The following is a 24390-nucleotide window of genomic DNA, read 5'->3' as shown; positions in this document are numbered from 1 at the left end:
ACCATTGTCATACAATACACACCACTTACCAATGTCCTCATTTGAGGACATCCATTTTCAAAGCTACACGAACACATGAACTCTTGCTATTTTGGAGTAGAAGGTCAAGTTATGTGTTCATTTGAGTCTCTAATACCTACCTAATATTTTTCACAAGCTTTATGTTGTATGGAGTCAACAGTTTTGTAAAGTACACAAAAGGCATGTTTTGGGATGCAGTGTAAACATTTTTCAAAGTTAATAGCAATGATCACAAATACGAAAAAAAATCAAATATATTATGTTTTACATATTTATCAGATTGAAATTAAGCATCCCAAATAGATTTCAGAAAAAAATCAAACAACAGTGTAAAAAAATAATCTTATATTTGCTGTCCTCAAATGAGGACACTGGGAGGTAATGGGTTGTGGCACAAAATATGCTTGGGAGGTAATGGGAATGTAGCTTTGCTTTCTCGTTCTTTCTTCTTCTTTTGTTTTGTATTGTTGAAATTGTAATTTTTGAATTGTAATTGGAGCCAAAGCTCTGTTATAGGTGAAAATTAAATAAACATGTCAAGTATAAAGTGCCAAATATGAGATCGTTAATCGTAATATTACTACCTTTGTGAAAATGTCGATTCACTTTAATCTAGTTCCTATAGTACATGTGGTTCGTACATGAGTTGATGAATAAAAATAAAAATATAAAATAGTCGATTTATTCACCAGATACGAATAATAACAATAAGGGGAATGACAGGAGAAGTAATTTATCACACGTTCTTGCATGACTACATAGCCATTGTTAAGTAATAGATGTCCTCAGGGGTTACTGCGAAAATATTACGTGGTTCCTTGGTCGACTCATGAAAGCTTGAAGTTTTATCTAAATGGATACGGTTTGGGAAATTCTTTCGATCAGAACTGGAAGAAAATTTTCAGATGACAAAAAAATCGTCTGCAAGAAATGGGATCCCATGTAGCAATTTATAAGAAAATACGTGTATTAGGAATTTTATTTAATAATCATAATAATAATAATCTCCAGTAATTTTGCATCCCAAGGCGTGAACATATTTTACCTTCCCAAAATGATAAGAATATCCTGAATATTTACCGTAGGCGACTACTACATACATATTGCCTTATACATAAAATTATTACATCTGGCAAGCCGACGTATCTGTCAGACATGTTGATCCCTCGCACCAGTGTGCATAGCCACCACACAAGAAACAATTCCAAATTTAACCTTCCACCCTGCAACACACAGGCATGTGAGTAGTCCTTTTCATATTTAGCTGCAAAAATATGGAATGCCCTTCCGAAGAGCATGTCGAGTATACCTAAAATAGAATCTTTCTAACATGAAGTAAAGAATCTTCTTTTAGCAGAGCACAGATTGTGTTCAAATACTATGATGTAACTTGAACGTTTATGTAATGTATTTTGTCTCTCTTCTTTTTCATTTTTCATATTATTTTTATTTTTATGTTGACGTTTCACCATTTCTTGTATAATTTTATTCATCTAACATTTAGAAGCGGCCCCGGCGCCCACCCAGCGTCGAATAACATGGGTACCTGGGGGAAACCCTGGGGGGTAAAGGCGGTCAGGGGCGTGATGCTGATCACATCACCCCTACTCACGACCGGATCAAGAAAGTGTGGGGCGTTACCCCCACACCCCCTATACGCCTTCATGGCGTGGTGCTATGCACAGGGGAACACTTTACCTTTTTTTTTTACCTTTTTTTAACATTTATTATAATTATTTGATCAAAGCAGTATTTTGTAGATAAATCGTACATTTTGCTTTGTACGTACATATAAAGCCTGCATCACACGGAACTGGATTTTCCGGTAGGTGTACCCTAGTTGGCGCTGGACTGGCTAACCATTTGGTAGTTTTCGCCTCACACGATACTTATCAGCGTACTTGTCCATAGACTTTTGTTCCCATCTAGAGGTCACGAGTAAAGTTGTAACGGCGGCCGCGTGAGATGTAAACAATGTATCACTTCACATTTTTAAAAGCTGATAACTATTCAACCGAGAGGAATAACGTTTTGTATAAAATGTTATTAGGTACAAAACAATGGCGCCGCTTAAATACATACTTTACAACGTTTACTGTACACATATGGAAGAATATGTTAGTTGTTTCTAATGTAAACACCGTGCACTTAGCATAGATAGTGTAACTCGACGTGCCTTTCATGCTTGAATCCAGTCGAGGAAAGTAAGTAGCAATTAGAACATTTCCTATTCCTCCAAACCAGTCAAGCAGTCAGCCAGGCTGCCATGATTTCTACCTATAAAGTCAGTTCAGCGCCAATTAGGTCGTTCCTACTGGAAATCCAGTTCCGTGTGATAGGGACTTAAGAAATGTAAATTTAAATGTACTCAATGACATGGATTAGATGGCAGAACAGCCTCAGGCTGAACCTCGCCCACTCAAATAAAGAATTTGAATTTGAATATAAAGAAAACATTTTCTCAAGTAAATCCAATTTCATTCATCGCTTTTGTTTACTACTTGAACATTTTTTTTCATGTGCAATGCTTTCACTATGTTCTTGATTATTTTTTAAATGAAGAAACTTTTTTTATCTGGCACATACTATTAAATGAATACCAGTCGCATAGCAACATATCGCAAGTCCACCATCTATTCTTTAAATTTGAAGTCTTATTGTGAAATGATACAAGATCTTCAGGGATACGTCAGCAATTTTTCATATTTAAAAAATGATGAATAAATAAAAAAAGGTAAAAAAAAGGTAAAGTGTTCCCCTGTGCATAGCACCACGCCATGAAGGCGTATAGGGGGTGTGGGGGTAACGCCCCACACTTTCTTGATCCGGTCATGAGTGGGGGTGATGTGATCAGCATCACGCCCCTGACCGCCTTTACCCCCCAGGGTTTCCCCCAGGTACCCATGTTATTCGACGCTGGGTAGGCGCCGGGGCCGCTTCCATCGTTAGAAAAGTTCCCGGATTTGAACCTGCCGGGGATCGAACCCGGGACCTTGAGCATGGTAGTCAGACGCGTTACCGACTGAGCCACCGCGGCCACTAAATGATGAATAAATACTTACCAAAATTATATTGATTATTTTCAATCTAAAAATGTCTTTCTCTGTTTTACCAGGAGCTGAAATCTGAAGCTGCAGGACAGGCCCGTACCAAGTGGATGGGCCATGGGGGCCATGCCCCCTTCGAACTATGAAATATATTAATGTGAAGATATAAAAACTTACGAAAATAACATTGAAGACTTTTAAGATTCTATAAGAATTTCGATCTTGTCCTTGCATAAGTGAATGGAGAGAGACAGATTCCAGAAGTCACCAGTCTGCAACATTTTGTTTTATAGCCATTGTTGCATGTCTACAAGTACCCCGGTTTAGTCGGGAGAGTCCATTATTTTTAATTCCTGTCCCGACTTTTTTCAAATTGCAGTCGTCTTGCAAAAACGTTACTTTTTGGGGAGATGGGGGTTAATTCACAATTAGACAAGTTCTTCATTTTAATAAGCATTGCTAATACGTATCATTTAATTCACAAATATATTATTTTCTAGGTTGGCCGCGGTGGCTCAGTCGGTAACGCATCTGACTACCATGCTAAAGGTCCCGGGTTCGATCCCCGGCCGGTTCAAATCCGGGAACTTTTCTAACGATGGAAGCGGCCCCGGAGCCCACCCAGCATCGAATAACATGGGTACCTGGGGGAAACCCTGGGGGGTAAAGGCGGTCAGGGGCGTGATGCTGATCACATCACCCCCACTCATGACCAGATCAAGAAAGTGTGGGGCGTTACCCCCACACCCCCTATACGCCTTCATGGCGTGGTGCTAAGCACAGGGGAACACTTTACTTTTTTTTTTACCTTTTAATCATATAATTATCATGACTCTTCAATGGTGCTGGTACAACAAAATTTTAAAATTGATAACATTGTAAATTTGAAAAACACAGTACATTTCAAATACTTCCGAGAATTTAATTTAAACAATAAGCACCAAGCTGTACACCATGTGACAACCTGTATCTGTAAGCGACTGTGTTCCTAATTTACAATTGTACAGCCAATAGCAAAGATAATAGTAAGTTAAATTGTTCACCAGTATTTTCATTCTGATCTTACTCTACATCTTGTGTTGTTCTAAAGGATAAAATTCTTTTCATGTGAAACTGATGTTGACATCTGCTTAGTGACCTTTTTATTCCAATCCATTATCATCACTAGGGAAAGGAACTTTAGGTAAATAAATGTTTTTTCTGCGATAAGATAGAGACCCTCATTTTTGCCAAAATTCTTATCATAGCCTTATATGTCAACACAGCAAATTTTATTTTACATAAAAACACATATTTTCCAGTTTTCCGTATGTAAATACATATTTTGCGAATTTTCATTTTAAATACATAAAATCGCTCGTTGACTTCATCTACCTCGAAATCCTCCAAGGAAAAATGTTTATTCTCCGCACCTCTTTCATATCGAGAGTGCTAGGTTTGTTTTGTCTTTGAAAACGCTCGCTGGCAGACTTCTGGCACCTCGCCTACGATCCTATCGGGAGAAAATAGCTGTAAGTAGCTGGGGCTGGCTACACGTAACGATAGCAAGGCTTTTTAATGAAGCAATGCAGCTATTGTGGCCAGAAGACATAAAATTTGACAATGTTCTTCTCTTGACAGATGCTGCAGCTTACATGCAGTGGTCTTGCCGTTAGCTACCCCAAAATGGTGCACATTACATGTGTGGCGCATGCGTTGCATAGAATATGTGAAAAGATAAGAGCTCTTTATCCCAATGTCGATAAACTGGTTTCAAATGGGAAGAAAGTTTTTATCAAGTCGCCTAGAAGAATAGACATTTTTAAACAAAAATGTCCTGAGGTTCCCCTTCCCCCTACACCTGTAGTTACGCGATGCAGATGTTATGCCCAGAACTTTGAAAAAAATTGTATCTGTTGTAAATGATCTCGACAAAGAAGAATTCTGCAAGAACTGTTGATGGAGCCCTCCTTAAAAGTCGAATTGGCATACATCTCAACAAACCTGTCCATTCTCTCTAATTCCATATGAAAGCTTGAATCGTCCGCGAACACTTTGGCAGCTTCCATTGGTGAAGTCCGTATAGTAGAAACGAAACTGAAAGAACTCACTGGATCTAAATGTCTAAATGTACAGAATTTTTGGGGAAAAACCAAGGTTTTCAAACATTGTGCCAAATTGCATGTGTTTTGGAAGAAGGTGAAGTAGAGGAAGAGGAAGCTTTGGAAAACTTCAGCGTTAGTGACATTTCGTGCTTCAAATATGCGAGAATTGTTTCTTGTGACGTGGAGCCATCTTTCTCACAATATAAGATGCTTTTTAGAGATAGTCGTCACAGATTTACAATGGAGAATTTGGAAAAACTATGGTGATCCACTGCAACTCTTCCAAAAAATAGCTCGCTAAGAGGTAATCATTTAGAAACTAATTTCAGGTGTTTAAAATGCATGTTATAGTTTGTTTTTGTTACCAAATGTTTTTATTTTTGTCACATATTTTCCTGTTTTTATCACATATTTTCAACATTTATGACACATAAAAAATAAATATTTCTGAGTTTTTTAGCACATAAAGTTCCGTTCCCTAATCATCACACTGTGTAAAAAACAGACAGAATGAAAATAATAATGGACATATTACTTTTGCTGTTGGGTGTACAATTAGCACTAGCTGCATAATACTACCACAACATTAATGGTCATATCTAATATTCCAACAGCATTTTGTCGACTTCTGGTGGAGTGTTAGCACAGCGTGTTCGCACGCCATGGATATCGGGTTCGGATCCCTAGCTGGGCATGGGTGTTCTTTGTGAGTGTTCATTTATCAATTTCATCATATCATCAGTTAACCTCATTGTTGCGATTAGCCAAAAGTGTCAGAAAATCGACGTAAAATGTAACCTAACTCAATCAATCCAATAGTATTTCGGATCTTCCGGTTGTTTCACATTTTCGGATCTGCCTCCCCACTTCCCCCATGCATTGGGTCAAGGTTAGAACCATGACCAAAATTACCGTTGCCCAATATTATGTTCTAATGTTTCGTTACTTGGGCTTTCACCAAGTTATGAAATCTTACTCCAGCCCCAACAAAACAATCCTGCAGAAGGTTTTGATCTCATTGAATGCTTGAAACATGCTGCCTTAAACATTTTTATTCTGATACAATTCCCAAGCCCCTCTCTACTTCTGTGGCTTCCTAATACATGTCCATAATTATATCATATAGTGGTTGAGATTCCGATTATTCTCCAATGAAAATAATCCTATTAAAAGAGACGAGAATAATAAATGAAATATTATGCTCACCTTGGTCCATGTGATGAACATCTCATCCATCCAGATCAGTGACAGTTTATTCAGAATTTCATGCTCACCATCTAAGATGCATTTGTGTGTGGATGAAAGATCTGGTACTGTCATTGAAGGATCAGCTAGAGCAGTTTGCAGTTGACTACTGTATTCAGCCAGAACTTCCGGATGAATTTTTTCTTCCAAGATTGGTTTCATTCCCTGTGAAATGTCAGAAACTTACTTAGTTACTGATTGAAGTTGTACATTTTTTACATGTTATGTACACATGGGAATCAATAGATTTTTTTGATACACCAATAGCTCAGTGACTTGCGGTGACTTCAGCACTTGGGCTCCCAATAGATCTTTAAAGCATTGCTTGTGCTCCCTCACACACAAATACACAGATTCAGGGGTGCCAAATTTTCAAAAACATTAGATGGGTTCAAACACTTGAGCTATACGTTCACAATAAATATTCATAAATCCTTCCTTCCTTGTGTAATTATATTAATTTTCATAATATTGATATGACCATGAATAACAAAATGGAGATGCAAAATTTTTTGGAATGTATGTGGTAGTATAAAGTCCAGGAGCTACGTTAAATTCATCTTTTGTGGTAAGAAATATAATAGTAACTTCTTCTTCATACCAATAAGACCTTCATGTAATAGAACATGAACACACCATTATGTAGAAGCAGAGTACACCAATGTTCACTCAAACCCAAAGCGCATACAAACAACCAACAATACACCCTTACTTATTTTCTTGAAATGTTATTTACTGAAAATGTATCTCTTGAAATTTTAGGTCATTTTCATACATCGCATGCCCACTTTCCCATTAAAAATACTCAAGTTGAATCCAAAAGACAGATTTCAAGATGACTCCATATTGGTCACATGCTTGAGTCTGCTTTATTCCTGTTTCACCATCCACCCTGAGCTCTCACTGTCGCAATTAAATGCAGAAAAGAGATTTTAAGTACACAAATAGAAAGATTAGGCATATACTTGGGTGACTGAAAATCTTGTTGGGTTGAACTTACGTACCATTTGATTTTGATTTTATTCACACGTTTGCTACAGTTACACATAAACACACACACAAGGATGATACATGCGCCAAACGGGCAGTTATGGGAAATCGGTACCCCCAAACTTGCCCCATTTTTTTATGAATAATGGCACTCAAAAAACTTTTCAGCAACCTTATCCCTTAATAACTAGGGAACGGAACTTTATGTGCTAAAAAACACAGAAATATTTATTTTTTATGTGTCATAAATGTTGAAAATATGTGATAAAAACAGGAAAATATGTGACAAAAATAAAAACATTTGGTAACAAAAACAAACTATAACATGCATTTTAAACACCTAAAATTAGTTTCTAAATGATTACCTCTTAGCGAGCAATTTTTTGGAAGAGTTGCAGTGGATCACCATAGTTTTTTCCAAATTCTCCATTGTAAATCTGTGACGATTATCTCTAAAAAGCATCTTATATTGTGAGAAAGATGGCTCCACGTCACAAGAAACAATTCTTGCATATTTGAATCACGAAATGTCACTAACGCTTAAGTTTTCCAAAGCTTCCTCTTCCTCTACTTCACTTTCCAAAACACATGCAATTTGGCACAAAGTTTGAAAACCTTGTTTTTTCCCAAAAAATTCTGTACATTTAGACACTTAGATCCAGTGAGTTCTTGCAGTTTCGGTTCTACTATACGGACTTTAACAATGGAAGCTGCCAAAGTGTTCGCGGACGATTCAAGCTTTCATATGGAATTAGAGAGAATGGACAGGTTTGTTGAGATGTATGCCAATTCGACTTTTACGGAGGGCTCCATCAACAGTTCTTGCAGAATTCTTCTTTGTCGAGATCATTTACAACAGATACAATTTTTTCAAACTTCTGGGCATAACATCTGCATCCAACCAAGTGCCTCATCGCGTAACTACAGGTGTAGGGGGAAGGGGAACCTCAGGACATTTTTGTTTAAAATTGTCTATTCTTCTAGCCAACTTGATAAAAACTTTCTTGCCATTTGAAACCAGTTTATCGACATTGGGATAAAGAGCTCTTATCTTTTCACATATTCTATGCAACGCATGGGCCACACATTTAACGTGCACCATTTTGGGGTAGCTAACGGCAAGGCCTACTGCAGCTTTTTTCATGTAAGCTGCAGCATCTGTCACGAGGAGAAGAACATTGTCAAATGTTATGCCTTCCGGCCACAATAGCTGCATTGCTTCATTAAAAAGCCTTGCTATCATTACGTGTAGCCAGCCCCAGCTACTACTTACAGCTATTTTCTCCCAATAGGATCGTAGGCGAGGTGCCAGAAGTCTGCCAGCGAGGGTGTTCAAAGACAAAACAAACCTAGCACTCTCGATATGAAAGAGGTACAGAGTAGCCTATAAACATTTTTCCTTCGAGGATTTCGAGGTGGATGAAGTCAATGAGCGATTTTATGTATTTAAAATGAAAATTCGCAAAATATGTATTTACATACGGAAAACTGGAAAATATGTGTTTTTATGTAAAATAAAATTTGCTGTGTTGACATATAAGGCTATAATCAGAATTTTGGCGAAAATGAGGGTCTGTATCTTATCGCAGAAAAAACATTTAATTACCTAAAGTTCCTTTCCCTATTAATAACTTTCTGGATGCGCCTGTGCACGTAAGCACATACATACCCAGACACGAAAGGAATCTTTAGACAGCATTTTTAAAAAACAATAAACACATGAAAATTCAGAGTACAGTATGATTGTTTCATTTCCATAAATAATGAGTATCGTGCTATAATATATAAATATAAAGTGTAACATTTTGTGGTGTAAATATTGCAGTCACTTCCCTGAGTTTGAGTTCCTCAGACAAAATAAAAGGGAATCGAGCTATAAAAAAACATATCAATCTTCTATCTTTCACTATAGGTAATAGAAGAGTGTGTCTCAAATCATGACCTTTTAACCCTAGGAGCAGCCGGAGGATGTGGTTAAGGAGAAATAGAAATATCCTGTTTTCCATTCGTTGGCCGTCTCTACCTGAAATCTGGCAGGTGATCGAAAAGGCTACCTGAGTAGCTCCTTTCAACCTTCCACTGATCGTACCAAGTGGTCAGAAGTTTGTGAAAAACAGTGTTCCTTATGAACTCTGGCTTCGAAAAGACAATAAATATTGTGATTTTTAAGTAATAAACAGATGAAATAAAACAATATATCAGTGCTGGACTCGCTACTCTTTAGTGCACGTCACTGCAGTCTCTACTCTGATGTGGTTTGCATTAATGTATGCATTGTATGTTAATATGCCAAAAATTAGTATGACAGTTTTTTTTATATACAGGGTGACCTGTAATTAGATGTAGCTATTCCCTGAAAGGGGTTAAAGTAGAGACAATTTGCAATAAATTTGACTATATGATACCCCGTCCGAAAATTAGTAGTTTTCGAGATAATCGAATTTCTATTGTTTTTTTAAAAATGACAATTTTCCACATAAAAAGATGAATTGAGAAAAAACTGCTCATTGTATGACACATATTTCTGCATTTTCTGGTAGCTAACAAATAAGTGGTTCGTTGAAAAAAGGGTTTTCCCAAATAACAATAACATGTAAGTAACGGGTGGGTCTAAACTTACAAGTGGTGATAAAATAATACACTCTTAGTTTACCAGGCAACGTATTAATAACAAAAATGGTATGACGCGAAGCGTACAAATTACTTAAATTACTTCCTTGAGTCAACAGCTATCCAACAAGGTACCAATGTTGCTAACATTCACATTTGTGTACAAGAAATAATACTTCATTCATCTTCATGTGAATGGGAATCAATGAACAATACAATTAAAGAACATTATACGTCTCGCTCAAAGTTGGCACCTCCGTTACGAATGCAGGCACACAGGTCTTTACGGACATTTGTTCTCTTAACTCGTGATGTGATGGTGTCTTTGATGTGTTGACCAGCTGTTAAGATCCTATCCCTGATCTCTTCTTGGGAGTTTACCGGTGTCTTGTAAACTAAGTCTTTAATGTGGCTCCAAATGTAGAAGTCGAAAAGCATCAAATCGATCGGAGGATCGAGCCAGCCAGGGAATCGGGCCACCTCGGCCAATCCATTTCTTTGGGTAATTTTCATCCAGCCACTGTCGCATGCCCAGGCAGAAGTATGGATAGGCGTCATCAACAATCATTTGATCGAGCCATGTTTCCTGACCCAAATCTTAAATGGCATCACTTATGAACATTTTTTGAGGAACGGGATGGCAATGTTGTTGGAGGATGTGTCTCTAGCTACAAGACGTGACATTATTTACCTGCATGATGGCTGCCCAGCTCGATCCACCGATCGATTTGACGCTTTGCGACTTCTACATTTGGAGTCACATGAAAGACTTAGTTTACAAGACACCGGTAAACTCCCAAGAAGAGATCAGGGATAGGATCTTAACAGCTGGTCAACACATCAAAGACACCATCACATCACGAGTTAAGAGAACAAATGTTCGTAAAGACCTGTGTGCCTGCATTCGTAACGGAGGTGCCCACTTTGAGCGAGACGTATAATGTTCTTTAATTGTATTGTTCATTGATTCCACTCACATGAAGATGAATGAAGGATTATTTCTTGTACACAAATGTGAATGTTAGCAACATTGGTACCTTGTTGGATAGTGATGACTCAAGGAAGTAATTTAAATAATTTGTACGCTTCGTGTCATACCATTTTTGTTATTAATACGTTGCTAGTAAACTAAGAGTGTATTTTTTTTATCATCACTTGTAAGTTTAGACCCACCCGTTACTTACATGGGATTGTTATTTGGGAAAACCCTTTTTTCAACGAACCACTTATTTGTTAGCTACCAGAAATATGTGCCATACAATGAGCAGTTTTTCTCAATTCATCTTTTTATGTGGATTATTGTCATTTTTTAAAAAAAACAATAGAAATTCGATTATCTCGAAAACTACTAGATTTCGGACGGGGTATCATATAGTCAAATTTATTGCAAATTGTCTCTACTTTAACCCCTTTCAGGGAATACATCTAATTACAAGTCACCCTGTATAATTACCACATACATCTATACAGTGTAATGGCAATGGATATTCATCAGACTTATTATACACACTCCTTCCTTGAAACAAATATGGTACAAAAAAGAGATAAGTGCATGAAGAATTAGCAAAATACAGCACCGACTGCTAAAGAAGAATGAAGCCATGCCTGATCCATTATGTACATATACATCCTTCCCTTACAGAATTTCTGAGTATGCCACTCTCTATAACTTTAAGAAACACTAGGGATTTTTAAAATACTTATATTCACTATAATGAACATATTAATAGCGAATCTAGAAAATTTTGACTGGAGGCTCCCAAGATGGTAAAATTGTTTTTTGTAGTCAGTGGCAAAGCAACCAAGAGGCCCGGTGGCCCCTATTTTTCTATTTACAGATTTTATTACTAATTTATTTCAAAGAATTGTAAGACAAGAGAACAGAAATTCTAAGTCATCACGATAAGTACAGCAAAGTTCCATCCTGTCCCGGTACTCCATCTTATGCAGTAAGACACCTTTGCGAGGAACTCATAACATCCTACAGATAGCTCATACAGGAAGTCTATTAATGTCGGGGGCAAACATGCCAATAATACACAAAATGAGGCCGGCCTCATGGTGCTTCCTACAGAGTGAACAGTACACCTGTCAAAGGATATTATGGCATTATTGTATATTCTTTGTTACTTCAGAATGACTGAAGTAACCTTTGTAACCTAACTAATTACTTACGGTAAGTACGTAAGTGTGTTCGATACATATAATGGTGCATAGTGGTTCAGATACAACTTTCAAATGTAGGTCAAGTCCCGATTAGCCGTACTGTGCATAAAGTTGACTTAAAACACCAACTCATCTCATCTCAATGCAAACGAACGCTTGCTAACAGATATTGTATTTCAAACTGGTGCTACGAGAAAGGCAGAGAAAGGTAAGAAGTGTTTTTTTTTATTGATACGTCAAACTTAAGTGATCCGGCCTTCTCCTGGTAACATAAATTTCACACACATTATTGGGAACGGACACTGCCAGAGATTTCATAAAATTATATATAAATAATAACGCATGTCAGGGACGTCGTTAGGGGGGGCCACGGGGCACTGGTCCCCGCAAACGTCCACGTCGCCCCGGCAAATGTTTCTGTATGTTACTGGAAATTTTAATTTGATGGCAAATATTGCAAAATTGTTCTTCAGTAAATTTTGCTTATAGTTTGAAACACTGCTCCCAAATTATCCACACCATAAAGACTTGTACTCATTCTTCTACTGCTTGCCTGCCGAAAACAGATGCAACGCAGAAGCTGCCGCTAATGATTTTATAGCCCGTCTCGTTAAGGGAATTCGGAGGTCTTTTGAAAATGTACTTTTCCTCCCTGCCAGGTCAAAATTCGGCAAGCGGTGACAGATGTCCCTCGGGATCGACGTTACTCCTTCTGGAGCTCTTTGGAAACAATTTTCATTCCTGTCTCAGATTACGGAGACAGTCATAGTGTGGTGAGTGTGATAGAAGTTGCAAGATAAAACTTCAGGGGGGGGGGGGGATTGCCGCTAACACATGGCTATAATGAAGAATAAGTCAACTCTCATTTATGGAAGATAACGAGGAATGTACTAATTTATTAACAATGATCTACATGCTTTAGATAATTAGCTTTTCAAATTCTAAAGCGCTTTCTGTTATCATTTGTATAATTACTCAAGGAAGATGGCAGAGTGGTTAGCACATCGCGCTACGACGCCAGGGGTTCTGCGTTCGAATCCTGGCCTGAGCATGGATGTTTGTGAGTGTCCATACATCAATATCATCACTCATCCTCATCTTCGCAAATTAGCCAAAAGTGGCACAAAAAGCGAAGTAAAATAAAGCAAGTCAATCAATCATTACTCATAGAAGCGGAAATCGTCTTCCCATGGGGTTTGTACTCAACTTGTGCAATTTCGAGAGAACGTTTTCTAGTTCCATTTCTAGGTTGGTTATTTTTGTTGCTTTCTGTTAATCGCGGCGGTGAGGATGAATGATGAACTGAAGAAATGGTGATGGGACAAGAATGGTACACCCATGCCTGACCAGAGTTAGAGCTTGGGGCATCTGGTTTCATAGCGTATTACGCTTACACGTCGGAAGCGGAATTTTGTAATTACCTGTAAAAGTAGGCTGAAGGAAAGTAGTATCGATGGGTGCATAAAAAGCCACGTTCGACTCACGCATAAAAATAAAATTAGCCAATAACTGTGCGAAATCTGTTATATCCAGTGCCATCAAATAGTTAGTTCTACAATTTGTTATCCAACGTCATCATTTTTGAAGTTCATAAACAGACAGGGACCTCCTCGAAGGGTAGTGAGTAACACAATCGCCTCGAAATAAAAGGTGCTAAGTTCAATTGTGGTTTAAACTATATACATGAGATGCGCAGCAGAGGATTTATTGGAGTTAAATTCCCATATTACAGATCCTTCACTGCATTTGAAACCCTAGCATGTGGACCCACAGCCAGTGTAATCCTATGACGGGTTCTGTCTTGTCTTGTCAATGTTCCTTTGTGATTGTCCTTTATCTTATCATTCGTCCTCAACGCCGCGATTAAAGCCAGTTTTTGAGAACTGCTCCCTCTGTCCCATAATTATTGTCTGGTACACCTTTGTTTGTTGTCCCATAATCATTGGTAATCGGCTGGGCGGTATTTGTTGCTCGTTGCTATAAGGTCACGTTGTTCCTCTTCACAATCTTGATGACTGATCTACTGTGCCTCTCCTCATGCGTGTGCTTTCCATCTGCCTCTTTGTCTGTAATTCCTGTACTACCATTTTGGCATACCGAGACTATAATTATGGGACAGAGGGAGTAGATATTATCGTAGGAATAAAAGGGGAGGATAACAATGAAGCAAAAGCAGAAAATGTATCCACAATTTCAAAGATCTTCCCTGCAATATGCTCAAATTCACATTTCTTCATATTATTATTATTTTCTTTGAATAAAGCATTTTCCATATCAGCAATTTCATCTAGCTACTATTCTATTCGTTGCGATTAACCGAATGTAAATAAAGTGACGCAAATATAAGAACAATACAATAAAATACCAAAACAATCAAGTCAACACTTGTGCCATGAAATGCATACATGTATTTTCATCTTGTTGGGTGCCTATTTGCCTGCCGTTTTAAAAGTTTTTGGTGTCTATAAATTACACCCCTGCTCATTACTCTAAGAGACAGCAGCACTACGTGCTTTGTAGTACTGAAGTATGAGATACTCGGAAGGCAGTTTTATGTTGATGTCAGAGAAACCCTCCCGCAGTTGTAAACACAAAAGGGCGGAAAGGAGCCCAGTGGACCTTCTGGCTTCTGGCTCTGAATGCCGACGGCAGAGAGAATGGGATGTATCCCATTCTCTTTGGCCGACGGTCTGTCAGTTTCATTTCATCCTTCCTGATTTTTGGTCACACCCTAAATACAAGTGTGCGGGGTGGTACACCCTCAAATTTGTCTCTGTCAGCTTGAATACAATAGAATCACGAATGTACTCTTTCCAGAAATAGTTTATGACGGGAAATCAATAGAAACTTTGTTTCACAAATAAAATAAATATGCCGCCGTTCGGTGTCGGTCTATCAGAGAATTTGAACTGGTAACCTAAGAGAGAAAAAAAAGTGGCAAATGCAAACCCCTATTAGCCGCCCCCGTGATGGAGTGGTTAGCACATGGCGCTATGACGACAAGGGTCCCGAGTTCGAATTCTGGTCTGAGCATGGGTGTTTGTTGAGTGTCCATTGATCAACTTCATCATATCACCACTCATCCTGATCTTCACAATTAGCCAAAAGGAACAGAAAAGTGAAGTAAAATAAATCAATCAAGCAAACCCCCATTACTGGCCTTGCCAATGGTGCAGTGGTAACATCGCCGCTTGTAATAAAGTGTTCGCGGTTTCAGATCCCAGCGGAGGTACACAGTAGTTCGTATCCTACTATAAACTATATGTCCAATCACCTTCCTGTGCATAAAGTGGGCTTAAAATGCCAACTCAATCAAGCAAGCCACGATCATTATTTTTCTTTGTACAATTTTAACCCCCTAGAGTGTATTATGCACTTTTCCAATTCTAGCCCCCCCCCCCCCGAAAAAAAACATCCTGCGTACGATGGTGAATGGCGTGAGTGTGTATATGAGAGTTGATTTTAATTTAAAAACGTCTGTCTCTCATTCTCTCTATCTCACTCTCATATATATACACACACATACATACCCACATATATACATAATGTTGGTTGTTGTTCAATTTCGTAATGATTTGATCGAGATTTTTCTGACATTTGGGCCCCCCCAAACCGATCAACCTAGCTACGGCCCTGACGCATGTCATTTTTTACAAAAGTATTAACATACGATAAGTATTAGAATTCATTGAAATGTATTTTAATTGTACAAATAAAATGAAAAATAACGTCTCAGTTAAACTATGTACATATGTGATTACAAAGAAAATAAAACGAAAACACCAATTAAATGACAAATGTAAGTCCTAAGAAATATTTTTTTAAGAAAAATCTACGCTCACGGGAAAGTCCCCAAGGCTAAAATCGAAAAACACTAGGTTGATTCGAACCACAACTAGAAAAATGTAGTTTTTGATCAGCTATCTTCAAAATCGTGTGCATTGCAGTGTTTCGAAACTAAAAAAAAAATCGCTAGATATGATAGATAGAAGTATGATATTTTTCAAATTCAATAGTTGGAAAAGCGCAAAAGTTTGTAGTAAAATCAAAATTGAAAGGAGGAAAAAAGAGTGATTATTCAGAAGGCAACGTATTCACTACTCTGCTGCACACAAAACAACTTACGACAGTCGACAGACACAAAACAACCTACGACAGTCTGTGTCACCACCACACTACGGACATGGACACACATTTCGACAGAGAAAATGAATCAAAAGAGTTATAATTTATCATTAATACTAAAAAATCTATGTTGAATAACTTGGATATCTCAAAATTTACCTTTCTTGAAAAAACCTAAATTATGCTAAACTCGCCAAATGGAGGCGTGGAGGACAACATTTTGTATTGTACTACTGGCATCCAATTAAATGTATTCTATATCAAGAAAGAAATGTCTAAAATCCATCGATAATTAATAATGATCTTTAATGAATGAACAGAGATTTGTTATGTGTGGAACATTATCATGATTCTGACCTAACGTTACATTACATCTTTATATTTTGATGTCTAAGCATGCACAACCTACCTCGTCCAGCTGAGTGTAAGCATTACTGTATTGTACAGGTTCTCCAACACTGGATGCCTGTGTCATGTAACTCTCAATAACTATTTTGACCTTCTCAATTTCTTCCACCAGATCTTTCAAGTGCCCACTTCCTGTGGCACTGATTTTTATCTTCTTAAGCATATCTTCGTACTTCATTGTGGCCAACATGACCAAGGTATTGAAAAACGAATGAGCCAAATCCTACAAAGACAATGTTCATTGTTACAAAGACACTACGACACTCTGAGAGCCCTGTGCCAGGGAAGCAAGTCAGAACAATATAGCGAAACACTTTAGCATTCGGTATAAACATATTAAAAATATATGTGTATATTACACTTGACAATACAGTACTACTTAATTCCTTCCTTGTTTATACACAAATATAAACACAACTCTGGATCAATAAATGAGGATGTAATGGACAACAACAAAAAAGTAAATAAAAAGTGTTACTGAATAGGACGTGGCATTGATATATGGCGACCAACGTGTGGGGCTCGACGAAAATTAAAATCTGAAACAACGTTAAGAATTTGAAGGTTGAAAGGAAAACTAAGATGGAAACTGAGCAGTATGCTTGCTGTCAAGAAGAAGGAAATGAAGAGGAAATAATACAATTTAAAGTATGTGGAGAATTAAATATTGTCTATGCGAAGGAATCCGGAAGGGGAAGTACGCAACCATATGTGAAAGAGGAGAAGGATATGAATGCAAGGAATGCAGGAAAGCAAAATCAAAGGAAAAGGAAGCAAAGAAAGAGGAGCGTAGTATGATGGAGATGTTGCAAAAAATTATGACGGAGAAGAAAGATAATAACAGAGAAGTGCAAGAGAAGTTGGAAGAAAATAATCTAAAATAGTAGGTATGGCAGAGGATTTTGAACAAAATAAGAAAGCATTTGAAAGGATGATAGAAGATGTAATAATGTTGATTGATTGTAATAATTTCATATGCTAATGAAATTATAGGTGATTATCAATGTGGATTTAAACGTAACAGATCAACTACAGATCAAATTTTTCACATCAGACAGACACTTGAAAAAAAGTGGGAATATAATCAAAATGTCCATCAGCTATTCATTGATTTCAAAAAAGCATATGATTCGGTCAAGAGAGATAAATTATATAATATATTAGTAGAGTTTGGAATACCTAAGAAGCTTGTTAGTATGATAAAAATATGCACCAGTGAAACAGAAAGTAAAATTCGTGTGGGTATTAATATGTCTGACAAATTTACAATTCATGATGGGTTAAAACAAGGAGATGCATTATCTCCATTGCTCTTTAATTTTGCCTTAGAATATGCTGTTAGGAAGGTAAAAGAAACTAACGAAGGACTAAAATTAAATGGTGTGACTCAGTTGTTAGCATATGCAGATGATGTAGACTTACTGGGGGATGATGTGAATACAATTAAAAATAATGCTAAAATATTTTTCAAAACTGCTAAAGAGATAGGTTTGGAGTAGGTGAAACCCAACGTTCTGGAGCGGTCTTTTGACCTACTTTTCGCCTTACGACATTTTACTATAAGGCTGTCTCCCCTTACGATATTTTTCTGTAAGGCTAGACCGGTCCTTTGACCTACTTTTCGCCTTACGACATTTTACTATAAGGCTGTCTCCCCTTACGATATTTTTCTGTAAGGCTAGACCGGTTCTTTGACCTACTTTTCGTGTAGACCCAAATGGAGAATTCAACGCCCGAAAATGGAGCTCGGTGGAGCTCGCCTTAATGGTTTGCTCTTGTAAGGCATGAGCTCCATTTTCTCGCAGTGTTACCAACTCCTCACTCGAAAAAATCACCAGGGTTTTTGTTTTTGGGTATAACCTAACCTAAAGCAAGGAGGTGGCAACCTTGCTTGAGGTATTTTCTCGCAGTGTTGCCAACTCCTCACTCGAAAAAAATCACCAAGGTTTTTTTTCTTGGTCTAACGTAACCTAAAGCAAGGAGGTGGCAATTTTGCTTGAGGCTTGCCTTACAGTGCATAAAGCAAGGTTGCCAACCCACTGGTACTTTTGCCATAGCCTTTTACAAGAAAAAAAAAGAGAAAGGGAAGAGTTAAACAACCGACAGCTTACCCACAGCCTTTTTTGCTCTAACCTAACCTAAAGCAAGGAGCTGGCAACTTTGCTTGTGCAATCAACCCGGTCGACCGCCCTCAAGTGGAGATAAGCGTTGCCAACTCCTCACTCGAAAAAAAAATCACCAAGGTTTTTTGGTCTAACCTAACCTAAAGCAAGGAGGTGGCAATTTTGCTTGTGCAATCAACCCGGTTGACCGCCCTCAAGTAAAGATCAGCGTTGCCAACCTACATATACTAAACAAGGAGAGCCGGCACTGCCGTAAAAGAGAGAGAGAGATGGGTGGATGGTAATATAGTATGTGTGTGCGTGTGTGCGTATAATATGTAGCATTATTAACTAGAGTGTGTTGGCAATTTACTTGCAACTAAAAAAATAGAGATGCCAACGTTGGTGTAAGATGAAGAGAGAGAGAGAGAGAGATTTATGGCTGGCAACAGTAACGAGCGAATGCGCCATATCGTAATTTTCCAACTCCGTATATCGTGATTTTTGTAAACCTCTCTCTCGGGGGAAACACGATGTGTTATACACACGCGCGCGCGCGCCTGTATTGTGACGCAAACAAACAAACAAAATAATAAATGTTGTCTTTTAGGATACCTGGCCCCCTATAACCTCGCGAGGGTGCGTGGTGCCCAACGCAGTTCTAATGGCCGCGGCTAACAAAGCCATGCCTTTGTAGAGTTTCATGGGTTTTTTTTAACCCCCCCTATAACTCCCTACAGAGGACCTCCGTGTGTAATGTGTGTGTTTTATGATTGAAGAGAAGAAAAATATTTTGGTTAAGAATAGAAAGTGTAAGAAGTAAAAAAGTTTCCGTAGGGTGCTGCATCTGAAAGAAAAAAAAATATCCTCAAAATAGTGTACATAATATGATAGAAAAATATAAAAAAAATGTAAATGCAAAAATTAGTGTGAATGATTGTTTTTTTTAAAAAAAAACGATAGAAAAATATAAAAAAAAGTGTGAATGATTATTTTTCTTTAAAAAAATGATAGAAAAATATAAAAAAAAAGTGTGAATACAAAAATTAGTCTGAATGATTGTTTTTTTTAAAAAAAAGTGGTGCAAGAAATAATACGTACTTTTTTGATGCAGAAGTCTAATGGTGCGAGCAGGTTTCTTCCTCGTCATGACATCCCCATTCTCGGGTGTGGATGTTGCAGTCGAGTAGCCTCAATTTGGTGTCGTGGGGATCAAGCGCCACTTTGTTGATCGTGGATGTATGCAACTGGTCGATGGTGCTCGTGATCCGATGTTCGGTCATGCGTTTGATTTTTTTGTTGAACAAGCACGACTTGTAATCTTCTACGGTCAGTTTGTTTGTGCTCGAACGCCCCACCCCTTTTGCTTTTTTTATTTCGGTCTCGTCCTGGATTTTCACGGCATACATTTTCGCTCGAAGACCCGCAAACTCTGTGATGATGCGGCCGTTGACTTCATCCTTCATCTTCCCGATCGTCATTTTCTGGCTGTCGTCGAAGAGCGCGTGATCTTTTGGATAGTTCGAGAAGTCGAAATGGTGGCTTATGCTTTTTAGATCTTCGTATAGATCATTGGTGTGGATGTTGTACACGAAGCTGTCCGTGTCGGTGTACGCCACCTCGATTGCCTCTCCATAGCGCGGTTTCATGATGTCGTAGTGAAACTTGTACATGGCCAGCTTTGACAACTCGAGGATTGCGACTCCCACGGCGATTGGTTTGTCGAATGTTATGTGGCGGAGAGCACGTTCGATCAATACCAACGTGTCGCTCAGTATCGTGAAGTTCTTGTACGTGGGCTGAGCGACGAGCTTGTTTATTTTCTTCGGGTCGGAGACCAAGTTGATATTTCTTCTTTTCCTCGCATCTTCCATGCTCTTGCCGTAGATGCTGTTATTCATCAACTTGTATAGGTCTTTGTCTGCGGAAGAAGAAGCTGATGCTCGACGTTGAGTGTTGCCGTCGATATAGGGTGCTAGCCACCTGGTCTGTCTAAACTTCAATCCCGAGTGCACGCGCTTCAAAACCAATCCATGCTGGAGGTAGAATTGTAGGAGGCGATAATGCACCACGTAATTCTCTTTGCTCTTGAAGGTGAGCATCAGCTTCTTCTCCGGAGTCGATTCCATCACAGGTGCCATCGCAAATCCATGGTGTTCTCGATGAAGCGATGCAGGATATTCCAAATCTACTTTCAGGAAACATCCATTTTTATGATCTTCACTCCATTCCAAACAATCTTGAAGTTCCTGCTCGCTCATCCACTCGTATTCTCCGATAGGCAGAGTCTCGGACATGGCATAACCATACAGATTGTTCATGTCCCAGTATGCCAAGAAGTTTGTCGGTTTCCCTGCATCGAAATCGGCAACATATGGATTGTTGGCCTTGACGTATCGAAGGGGACACTGGACGATTCCACCACGTTTTGCCTCTTCGACAAACAAAAGTTGATTGACGTTTTTGATGAGTTCTATCTTCACCTTCGTGGATTTTAACATCGCCTGCCAAGAATAACCCGGTGTGGTGTAGCTGAAAGCGGGGTCCAAACCATATGCTGCCATTCCTCTCGAGCGATGGAGATGAAAACGGTCGCTCAATAGCGTAACATCCAGCTTCAGATACAGATCGTGATAGTCACCCATGGTTTGACAAGAGAATGTAGACCACACGAGGTGAGCATGATGGTAGTCCTCTTCGCTGCAACAGGTGTCGCTAAGACGACTGTAGAATGCTTCTCTTGGTGGTAATGATGTTTCTGAGAATTTGGAAGCATCCGTCATGTATTCGTACGGGTAAACACCCTTGCGTCTCAACAGTGCTAAATGTTGGTCGCCGAAACATTTCCTGGTGGCGATCAAATCATCGTCGGTGAGTTGAGACGCGAGTGTCGCCAAACTCGAAGACAGAAAGTTGTAGGAGTCCAAGAAGCGAATTTCTACGCGATTGCCATTTCCAACGTCCACCTTCTTGCTGAATGAAATGAATTTCTCGTTGGTGCGAGCTATGACGTTAATGGGTTGAGCGTCGCATCCCATCTCCTTTATGAAGATTTTGGCGTCGTAGCCCTCCAAATTGTGAATGAATACTGGAATAAAATTCGGTTTTTTGATTTGTAGATTACAGTTGTTACACAGGGGGGCCACATATTTTCCCGTGTGATGATTGTGGTGGCGAACTTTGACATTTTCGAGGGTGAAGTTACTTTCGCACACATCACACTGAGAGGCAAGGTCGTATGCTTTCTTCTCTTCCTGGGTAAGAGGCTCCATTGCTTTGTCTTCTCTTAGTGGAGGAGCGAATTGTATGGCCATCTGCTTCAAGGTTTGAAGGAATATTTGTGGAGCATCATTGCCACGATGTAAAATAACATCGCCTGTGTTGTTGACCATCAATCCAAAAGCACAGGCTTCGTGATGTAGAATTTCGGTGGTGCTCGATACGCTGGGATTCGGTTCGCATGTGGCGAGTGGAAGTTGGAAACTTTCAAAGTCGGCGCATATCACCACGGGATGCCAGAGTAATGCGGTGTAGTTGGAAAATGTCATGTCTCGAGAAGGCATTTTGATAGTCGTAGCCGAATGTTTACTACACATTTCATGATGATCTCGGAGTTCTTCATCAGCATTCTTTTTTCCTTGACCGTAGAATATACTCAGGCATCTGTCGCATACTCCAATTTTATGGTGATCTGTGGTAATTTGACTTCTTGTTAATTTTGGAAGATTCTGAATTAGACAGTAATGATAATTATCATCATCTTCGATCAGGAGTAATCTGATGACACGATTACTTTTAATGTTGCTGTGTCTGAGAACGTAGATGGTGTTGTTTTTGTCTAATCCGAAGATGTGTACTGCTATATTTTCGTTTTTATCTGTCTTGTACTGTGCCTCAAATTTACTAATGTCTCGTAGATTTACGGGGTAATTAATGCCAGCCATAGGTTTTTCAAATTCTGAGAGATATTCCGGCTTGTTGTAGTGGTATAAACGATGTTTGTCATCATTGGCTGGGTGATGATCGGCAATGATGCACCACAAAAAGCATCTGTTATCCTCATTTTGAATGTTGATGATGGCTTTCTTACTGGCTATTTCCGGGGGCAAATTGATGTAGCTGGATGCTCCCATCGGGTTGTATCGTGCCACCTTCAAAGTTAAAGTGTGAGGCGAACCGCAAAGTGTCCAACCCGATCCACGTTTTTGGAAAGTCTCGTGCTTGTTCAACAAAGCGTCAATCATCTGGTTGCAAATGGCATCCACCTCATCGACGTCGGCGGCGTGGAGGCTCTTTACACCAGTGTAATGATGGAAAGTTTCTCGCTCTTTTTTTACGTTTTCGTAAATGGCGGAAACGATGAGGTGGATTTTCAACGAGCATTGCAACAAAGCTTCGGTGATAGACGAAATTAACTTGCTTTTGACCGAGCGAAAAAAGTTGTTTAGATCAGATGTTTCTTCAGATCGGAAAGTCTCCTCGGTTAAAATATTTCGAATACTTTCGCCGGCACTCTTCTGCTTCTTTCGTGGCGCTTGATCGTCAACATCGAGCTCTCTCTTACTTGATCCTTTGCCATGCACATCCTTCCGATGTCTTCTCAAGTTAGAAATGGATATATATTTCCCACATTGGTCGCATGCACGTTTTGCTTCCTTCTTCTCCATTCTTTTGCTAAGAAAAAAAGATGGTTACTAAATTGCACACATTTTTTTTTGTGGTGTTATTTATATTAGATACGTTCTCAATTTTTTCTTAAATAACCAACATGAATCTCTTTGGTTTCCGAAAGCAAACAATGGAGACTGTACACCGCACGACGACAGATCATGAATTTGTACCTTCCGTATTAACTAAACTCAACGGTCTGTTGATCATTCACCTCAACAGCATTTGGACGAAATTGGATGAGGACGTGGGCAAGATGTTTTATGTTTTTAATAACAATTTACATTTCTACGAAATTCCGATCGACGGGAAACTTCAAATCACCGTGAATCCGGAAAACGCAGGCGAAATCAAAATTTCTACCGGCAAGAACATTTTTCGAATCAAGCACGACAAGATGCTTTCTAACATTACGTACGATGTGTCTGCCGGAGATTACCTGTACGTGGAACTCCTCGGAGACTACGACAAACTCATTCCTCTCTTTGTAGAATTACGAATCGTTTATCCTATTATAAATAACCGTTAACCAAAAATGCCTAACGACATTTTCGGCAACACCAAGCGTGTAGACCACGCAGAAGAGATTCTCATGTTGGACATTCGAGTTAAGAAGTTGAGGACCGATTTGATCGCTTTGCAGGAAACCTTAAACAAAAGTTTAGAGTCGGAAATCGCTACGCTCCAAACGCAATGTCTCGATCCCATTCTGAAAATCGATTCCGAACTGAAAACGCTCATAAAAAATTATGTCGACGTACCTTCTTACGACAGCGTTCAAAATATACAGTTGAGCGTGGATTCGCTTCAAAATGATTTGGCCAAATTACAGCAATTTCAATCGAAAAATGAAGATTTGGAAAAACTGAAACTCGAAATCGAAGAACGAACTTTCGCAATAGAAAAGAATTTCTCCGAACTTCA

The 24390-nt window shown here is 38.8% G+C and overlaps 1 protein-coding gene across 1 annotated transcript in view; it reads right to left on the bottom strand.

Annotated features, from left to right (window-relative positions):
• LOC145988917 (atlastin-3-like) overlaps nt 1-24390 on the bottom strand; it is a 284911-nt gene that overhangs the window by 102961 nt on the left and 157560 nt on the right. The window contains exons 9-10 of the mRNA XM_083124215.1: nt 16698-16919; nt 6359-6562 (exon numbers count right to left, since the gene is read on the bottom strand). Coding sequence (XP_082980341.1) covers nt 6359-6562; nt 16698-16919 — 426 coding nt within the window. The remainder of the gene's footprint in view (nt 1-6358; nt 6563-16697; nt 16920-24390) is intronic.

The sequence above is a fragment of the Lepisma saccharinum genome, chromosome 6, assembly GCF_977018435.1.
Source record: "Lepisma saccharinum chromosome 6, izLepSacc3.1, whole genome shotgun sequence".
Classification (NCBI taxonomy): Eukaryota; Metazoa; Arthropoda; class Insecta; order Zygentoma; family Lepismatidae; genus Lepisma; species Lepisma saccharinum.
Note: the sequence above shows the minus strand (reverse complement) of the source record. Positions and strands in the feature narration are given on the sequence as shown.